Raw genomic sequence first — 8,467 nt, forward strand, 5'->3', positions numbered from 1 at the left:
AAACAGAGGAAATAAAGCAGACACTGACCTGCAGAGCTGTGATGCAGGAAGCAGATCAGAGCCAGAAGTATGAGAGTCGGCAGCGTCTTCATGGTTCCCCGACAGAGACTGATGTGTTGCTGTTTGGATGAAAGCTTGATCTTGATCTTCAGGGGTGATCTGGTGCTGGAGACTCTGCTCTGGGCTCCCTTTATACACAGCTGATCTTTTTTTTTTTTAAGAAATGGGGGTTAATCCTTGTTCCTCTTCTCTCTTCTTTTTTTTTTTTAAGAAATGGGGGTTAATCCTTGTTCCTCTTCTCTCTTCTGTTAATTTCTATTTTCTGCACTACTGAAAAAAGTGTTGTTAGTTATATAATCTTTTGGCAACTACCAGATCTAAAGTGAGAACAATTCCTTATTAATAGATTAATTAATCCCTTATTGCAAAACTTAATAGTTAACTAATGCTGTTTGTAGCTCCCCCATCTGAAAAGAGCTCTACACATTGTTAATGTTGATAAAATGTGAATAAAAACAAAACACATACAACATTTTAGCAGTGATTAATAAAAACACATTAAGACTGCTTTTTTGAAAACAATTTAAAAAAATTTGTCACTTTCATGTAACTGGAAACCACGTGAGAAATCGAGTATCGTCTTGATGCTTCGTGCAACTAATGGTGCCCATATAGAGATGTATTAAATGATTACATTTCCACAGATTTGTCTATTCATTTGCTTTCATAATAAATGTGTTAAATTATAAAGAGACTTTATGGACACCCTGTACATTAAGAACAATTATTCCATTATAAGAAAAAGTCAAAGAAAGGTAATGTCACAATAAAACTGTGTGACTCAGCAAATTCCTTTTTCTATTTTCACTTCCTTGTGTGCAGCAGCATTGCTATGAACGTGCTGTAAACAAACAGTCCTTTCTCTTAATGTTAAGAGGAAGCTCGGTTTCACGTTCACATTTTCATAAACTTTTCCTTTCTAAACATTCATAACAAATATTCTGCCTTTGCTGCAGTTTTTACTGCTACTAGCATTCAGATTCCTTTACTTCAGTGAACCATAGCCAGCAAACCATTACTGTTTGCTGGCTATGGTTTTGTATGGTTTGACCTTTCATTTTGCTACTTATTATTTGTCAGACTGGACTCTGACTGGTACCCCATATGATTAAACAGGTCAAATCTGTTACAAACTCATGTAGTAATAATAAGCATACTATTAAAAATCAGTTAGAAACAGTAGTACCACTTGTTGTTTTATAATAATCTTACACCAAACTCTGGTATGACACTTTCAGAGTTAAAATGTTAGTTTTGTTTTTCACACTTGGACGTGTTGACAGGGGCAGAAGGTGAAGTATTGTTGGCTGTTGCCATCTCAAATTCTGCCGACAGATTCTTCGCCCATCTCCAGTTTGGATCGATACAAGACCTCACATCACACACAGTTGTGACCCTGTAAGAAACACACAAAACATATTGTACATTGTCATTTTTGCATAATTGTACACAGTGTCATTGATTTTCAGTTGTTGTTTTCAGGTCCTTTGCTGGCGTACAACATGAAAACACTCCGATATAAATAAACTGGTCAAATGTTTTCAGTGGTGGAAGAAGTGCTGTGGTACTATTCTTAAGGAAAAAACTACTAATGCAGCAATGTAAACATACTAAAACCATAGACTGTATATAAAATGGACGTAACATCCGTGACGTCACCCATTGGTGTGTGGACTCCCGCGTTTGAAGCAAATAGTATCGGATCTGAGCAGCGCCATCTTGAAACTTTCTGGTGCATGCCGAGTAAAATAAAAACAGGGATTCTACTTATATGTACATCAGGAGGAGCATGAGGCGCCCTCCTGAACCTGTGAACCAATCAACCTGTCAATCACGACGTAGCCACGCCCTAATGCATACCCTGCTTTATCGTCACATATAAAATCAGGGAGGCCAAAATTTCCCAAATGAACATCATACTGCATTGAAGAAGGCTTTAAACTAGCGATTGAGACCATAAACACATTTTGAAAACGTTTACTGAGGTTAGAAATCAAGTGAGAAGTTGGTGAATTCTCCATTGACTTGTATAGAGACGGAATGAAGTCCTTTTGACACCAAAACGGTCGCCCCCTGGTGGCCTTTTGATAGAATGCAGTTTTAAGTTACTTCCGGGTTGGCATCATTTCAGAGGACCGGAACTCCCCGTCGGACTAAAACAAAAAGTACACACAATAAGAAACAGCTCCCCTCTGTGGATACTCTGGAAACTACATTTCTTTCAACATTTCTGTATTTGTATCTTGTTGCTTTTCTAGTCATGAGTATTTATTGTTCAAGAGAAATACTTAAGAAATACACTTTCCAGGGGCTTTAAGTAATGTAATCTTTATTTTCAGGTACTTTTACTTATTTTTATCTTTATATTTCACCATATTATAAATTTGTCGGCCTCTTTGCCAGTAACTGTACACTGAAGACAAAAGTTCCTAAAAACACAATCTTTAAAAAATTTGGAGGACTTATTGGATTTTTCAGTTATATGACACTTAACACATTTATAAGTAGTATACAAATATTCAATAATGTTTTATGTCATTATAATGTAGTTAGAAGCAGTTATAAGGACAAATCTAACTATTAATGTACAGTATTTGTCAACAATTATAAGTTTTCCTATATACATATTTTATATTACTACAACTGTGTTTTTAATATATTACAACTAGAGTTTAGTGTTTAAAAACATTTATATACTGCTTATAAATACTAAATGAATTAACAATCAATGACATTTGTATTTCTGTCTCAACAGGTTTTATTCTTGGAAATCAACACAGAAGTTCACATCAACATTTATTATGGACATTTCAAAATGTACACACATATTTGCATAAATGAGTTTATAAAAATAACATAAAATACATAACCCTCCTGTTGTCCTCGAGTCAAGGAAGGAAGAAGGAAGGAAAGGAGGAAGGGAAGGAGGGAGGAAAGAAGAAGGAGGGAGGGAAGGAAAGGAGGGAGCAAGGAAGGGAGGAAAGGCAAGAAGGAAGGGAGAAAGGAAGGAAGGACGGAGAAAAGAAGGAAGGAAAGAAGGTAGGAGGGAGGGAGGAAAGAAGGAAGGAGGGAGGGAGGGAGAAAGGAAAAGAGGAAGGGAGGAAGGAAGGAAAGAAGGACAGAGGAAAGAAGGAAGGGGGGAAGGTAGGGGGAGGAAAGAAAGAGAGAAGGAGGGAGGGAGGAAAGAAGGAAGGGAGGAAGGAAAGGAAAGGAAGGAAGGAAAGAAGGAGAGAGGGAGGAAGGAAGGACAGAAGGAAGGAAGAAAAGGGGATGGAGGGAGGAAAGAATGAGGGGAGTAAAGAGAGAGGAAGGAAAGAAAGAGAGAAGGAAGGAGGGAGGAAGGACAGACGGAAGGAAGGAAGGAAGGAAGGAAGGAAGGAAGGAAAGAAGGGACAGTCAAAACAGACAGGGTCAATTTTACCCGGGAGGACGACACAAAGGATAATTACATGTAATAACGGACAAAAGACCAGCATTCACACACTTGGATTACTGCTGTTTCTTTTGTTTGTCACACTTGGATATGTTGAAAGGGGCAGAAGGTGACGTGTTGTTAGCAGTTGCCTTCTTAAACTCTGCCAACAGTTTCTTCGCCCATCTCCATTCGGGATCGATACAAGACGTCTCATCACACACAGTTGTGACTCTGTAAGAAACACATAAAAACATATTCTGCACTGTTAAAAGTATAATTACACACACAGTGGCGTTGATTTTCAGCTGTAGTATTTGTTTTTTTGTTGCTTTTCTAGTCATAAATATTTATTGTTGTAGAGAAATACTTGGGCTCTAATTAATGTTTTCTGTATTTTCAGGTACTTTTACTCATTTTCATCTTTATATTTCACAACATTTTAAAGTGAAATAAATATAAATAAAATAAATGAAAATATATGAAGCCTCATAAAAAAAAAGAGGTGTTGTTACAGAGGGAAATTGCCCCTCAATGTAAAGTAGTTTGCATTAAAAGTATTGATAATATAGAGTAGATGATGAACATGTGCACAATCTAATGATAAGCCAACAAACAAAACCAGTATACTTACACAATCGCTGTGGTTTTACAGCGACTCGGGGTCTTCGCAACATGTTTCACCTTTGGCTTAGGAATTAACCTTTTACTGAAGCTTGGACAGCATAGTTCCTCAAAGACCTTACCTGGACCGTTTAGACCTGTAACACACACACACATACACACAAACACACACATAAACATTTGTAACACTTTGTCTCTTAAATGCAGTCATAGTGGCGTCTCAAGCAGAGGAAATCAAGCAGAGTCACTGACCTGCAGAGCTGTGATGGAGGAAGCAGATCAGAGCCAGAAGTATGAGAGTCGGCAGCGTCTTCATGGTTCCCCGACAGAGACTGATGTGCTGCTGTTTGGATGAAAGCTTGATCTTGATCTTCAGGGGTGATCTGGTGCTGGAGACTCTGCTCTGGGCTCCCTTTATACACAGCTGATCTTTTTTTTTTTTTAAGAAATCGGGGTTAATCCTTGTTCCTCTTCTCTCTTCTTTTTTTTTTTAAGAAATGGGGGTTAATCCTTGTTCCTCTTCTCTCTTCTGTTAATTTCTATTTTCTGCACTACTGAAAAAAGTGTTGTTAGTTATATAATCTTTTGGCAACTACCAGATCTAAAGTGAGAACAATTCCTTATTAATAGATTAATTAATCCCTTATTGCAAAACTTAATAGTTAACTAATGCTGTTTGTAGCTCCCCCATCTGAAAAGAGCTCTATTTAATGTTGCTAAAATGTGAATAAAAACAAAACACATACAACATTTTAGCAGTGATTAATAAAAACACATTAAGACTGCTTTTTTGAAAACAATTTTTAATTTTTTGTCACTTTCATGTAACTGGAAACCGAGTGAGAAATCGAGTACCGTCTTGATGCTTCGTGCAACTAATGGTGCCCATATAGAGATGTATTAAATGATTACATTTCCACAGATTTGTCTATTCATTTGCTTTCATAATAAATGTGTTAAATTATAAAGAGACTTTATGGACACCCTGTACATTAAGAACAATTATTCCATTATAAGAAAAAGTCAAAGAAAGGTAATGTCACAATAAAACTGTGTGACTCAGCAAATTCCTTTTTCTATTTTCACTTCCTTGTGTGCAGCAGCATTGCTATGAACGTGCAGTAAACAAACAGTCCCCTCTCTTAATGTTAAGAGGAAGCTCAGTTTCACTTCACATTTTCATACACTTTTCCTTTCTTATAACACATATTCTGCCTTTGCTGCAGTTTTTACTACTACTAGCATTCAGATCCTTTACTTCAGTGAACGTGATACCGCCATCTGAAAATGCTTCGTCAGTAAAAGTTAAACATCCTCCATTCTATTCCATTTTCTGTCAGTAAAAGTACAAACGTATCAAAGTCAGAGTCAAAGTCAAAAAGTCAAAGTCAGCTTTATTGTCAATTTCTTCACATGTACCAGACATACAAAGGAATCGAGAAGACGTTTCTCACTATCCCACGGTGAAACAGATTAAGTGCACAGGCACAACAGATAAGGCAAGACATTTCCTAACACTAAAAAGTAAACATTGAAGTGCACAACAGATAAGACTAATATTAAAAAGATAGACAATACAATATAAAATCTACTATGTATATGTAGGAACTAGCAGCATAAGTAGAGGTAGTGCAAAAAGAACAGTCAGTAAATAGCAGCAATTCCAGTCTGTATTGTATGTAGTGATAGTAATAGTGCAAGAGACAGTTTGACCAGAGTCCAGAGTGTTATGGGGGCAGAAAGGAGGGGGGAGATTCAGCTTTCTGACAGCCTGGTGGATGAAGCTGTTTGTGAGTCTGGTGGAGCGGGCACGGAGGCTCATATACCTTCTCCCAGAAGGCAGGAGGCTGAACAGACTCAGGATCATTTAGAAGTTAAAAAACTACAAAGATACAGGGAGTTTCAAATACTGCTATGGATGATGGCGTTTCAAATACCACATACAATTTATTCATGTGTTTAATTATGGTCTAAGCTAAACTAATTAAAAATTTAACAGAAAAGCACATTTAGAACTTAGTTACAATGAATCACCTAACACTTTAAATTTCTACTACAATGTGAGAAGTGCAGTGTCCTTATGTAATGTGTAAGGAGCACAGGCTAGTTTGACTACCACTCTTGCCCAACGTTGTTTGATTACAACATAGACATAACAAGCTCTAAGTCAAATTTGATGAATGTTTTCCAAAATAACTAAATATGTTCATGTTCTAGACATTGTAATGAACACCATAAAAATATGATTTGTGATCTGGCTGCAGGTGAGCAGATCAATTATAGGATCAAATATAGGATAGGACTCGTCACATCCCGGTCACGACTACTTTGACCTACCAAGAATAACTGCGTAAATGACAACAGATGGAGATAGCAGTATTTAAATGTTAAATGAAAGTTTTGTGTCTTAATGGTTTCCGCCGCAGAGAGTTTGGACGAGCAGAAAGCCCACAAGTGCAAAATGAAATCTGATCCCATGGAATTAGAGGTTCTAGTGAAAGAGGTTAATAAAATGTATTGTGTTACAGCAAAAACAATATTACCAGAAAAAGGCAGACTGGTAAGAATTGCTTTACGTTGTTAATATAAACTGTCGTGAAATGCAAAATAATAGAATTATATAGATAAAACAAAAATAAATAAAAAATGCGACTAATCGTGATCGAGTGGTTAGAGCTCATGCCACGTAATCGCGGCGTCCCTAGTTCAAATCCGGCCAGGGACCCCTGCTGCGGATCATTTCCCTCCCTGTTTCCTGTCGGTCTCTCTGCCAGATACTATGTAAATAATTTTTTTTTTAATCATTTGATGGCCCTAATAGGTATTACTAGCTTGGAAACCCCCAAGTCTTTTTTGATAACATAAATATCCAGTCTCCAGCACCAGATCACTCCTGAAGATCAAGTCAAGCTTTCATCCAAACAGCAGCACATCAGTCTCTGTCGGGGAACCATGAAGACGCTGCCGACTCTCATACTTCTGGCTCTGATCTGCTTCCTGCATCACAGCTCTGCAGGTCAGTGACTCTGCTTGACTTCCTCTGCTTGAGACGCCACAATAACTGCATTTAAAAGATAAAGTGTTACAAATGTGTGTGTGTGTGTGTGTGTGTGTGTGTGTGTCACAGGTCCGGTCGCTATAAGGCTTATTCATGAGGAACCATGCTGTCCAAGCTTCAGTCGAAGGATCATTCCTAAGCCAAAGGTGAAACATGTGGCGAAGACCCCGAGACGCTGTAAAACCACAGCAATTGTGTAAGTATACTGGTTTTGTTTGTTGTATTTGCATTAGATGGTGCACATGTTCATCATCTACTCCATATTGTTAGTATTTTTAATGCAATGATTAAAAGTAATTTTTAAAGAAATTCAAAGAAACATGCAATTGTGTCGTCAGTCAAGCAAAAATAAAGTAAAATACATCTTTAAAAGTAACATAGTGTAGAGTAGAGTAGAGGATAGTGTTAAGTGCTGAATGTTAAGAAATCTGTGTTCACATGAAATATAAAAGTTACTTAAAAATAATGAATATACTACTTTAAGATTAAACTACTTCATCATGAGGTATCATATTTTTTTTGAAGTAAATTGATGTGTAACTGTGCAGGTAAAGATTTTAGATGCATGAGTTACAAGTTCAATGTTGATAGAAATAAGTAAGTACCTGGAAAAACACAAAATACAGTACTTAAAGCCCCTAAAAATGTGATTTCTTAAGCATTTCTCTACAACAATTAATATTTATGATTAAATAAACAACAAAATACTAAATACAGACATCTGAGTTGTCAGTCAGCAAATGACTGAAATGTTTAGTCTTTCCAGAGGGGAGCTGTTCAGGTTACTTAAGTTAAGTAAATTAATGAATGAAAATGACTATTGTTATGTTGTACTTCAGTAAAGGACCTGAACACTACAGCTGAAAAATAAATGACACTGTGTACAATTTTACAAAAATGACAGTGCACAATATGTTTTGTGTGTTTCTTACAGAGTCACAACTGTGTGTGGTTCGAAGTCTTGTATCGATCCAAACTGGAGATGGGCGAAGAAACTGTTGGAAGAGTTTAAGAAGTTAACAGCTAACAACAGGTCACCTTCTGCCCCTTTCAACGTAGTCAAGTGTGAAAAGCAGAAGAGAAAGCATAAATCCAGTGTGAATTTGATTTAATTGTCATATTATTGTTTTATTGGCTGTATCAATGATGATTACACAGAAAAGTATCTTTATACATTAAAGTTGTCTTTAACATTTTCACTTTGAAAGTTTCATACCAGAGTTTTGTGTAAGATTATTAGAAAATAACAGTTAGTACTATTGTTTATTACTGATTTTTAATTGTATGTTTATTATTACTACGAGTTAATGCCC

At 36.6% G+C, this 8,467-nt stretch overlaps 3 protein-coding genes across 6 annotated transcripts in view; 1 reads left to right on the plus strand and 2 right to left on the minus strand.

Annotated features, from left to right (window-relative positions):
• The window catches only part of LOC133986078 (C-C motif chemokine 22-like), a 20,073-nt gene extending 19,945 nt beyond the window's left edge, over window positions 1–128 (minus strand). For all 3 annotated transcript variants that reach the window (XM_062425893.1, XM_062426043.1, XM_062425969.1), the window contains exon 1: window positions 29–128. In XM_062425893.1, the coding sequence (XP_062281877.1) occupies window positions 29–92 (64 nt within the window). In that variant the 5' untranslated portion in view covers window positions 93–128. The remainder of the gene's footprint in view (window positions 1–28) is intronic.
• The window catches only part of LOC133985658 (C-C motif chemokine 13-like), a 13,644-nt gene extending 5,177 nt beyond the window's left edge, over window positions 1–8,467 (plus strand). The window contains exons 1-3 of one of the 2 annotated variants that reach the window (XM_062425428.1): window positions 6,991–7,112; window positions 7,224–7,350; window positions 8,089–8,467. In XM_062425428.1, the coding sequence (XP_062281412.1) occupies window positions 7,049–7,112; window positions 7,224–7,350; window positions 8,089–8,266 (369 nt within the window). In that variant the 5' untranslated portion in view covers window positions 6,991–7,048 and the 3' untranslated portion in view covers window positions 8,267–8,467. Of the gene's footprint in view, window positions 1–6,990; window positions 7,113–7,223; window positions 7,351–8,088 lie in introns of those variants that run through there. The other variant, XM_062425347.1, reaches the window with a different exon arrangement.
• On the minus strand, window positions 2,807–4,448 carry LOC133979797 (C-C motif chemokine 2-like). Its single transcript, XM_062418432.1, has 3 exons — window positions 4,349–4,448; window positions 4,107–4,233; window positions 2,807–3,706 (listed from the first exon to the last, which is right to left on the minus strand). The coding sequence occupies exons 1-3, from the start codon at window positions 4,410–4,412 to the stop codon at window positions 3,550–3,552; spliced, it is 348 nt and encodes a 115-aa protein (XP_062274416.1). The 5' UTR covers window positions 4,413–4,448; the 3' UTR covers window positions 2,807–3,549.

The sequence above is a fragment of the Scomber scombrus genome, chromosome 1, assembly GCF_963691925.1.
Source record: "Scomber scombrus chromosome 1, fScoSco1.1, whole genome shotgun sequence".
Classification (NCBI taxonomy): Eukaryota; Metazoa; Chordata; class Actinopteri; order Scombriformes; family Scombridae; genus Scomber; species Scomber scombrus.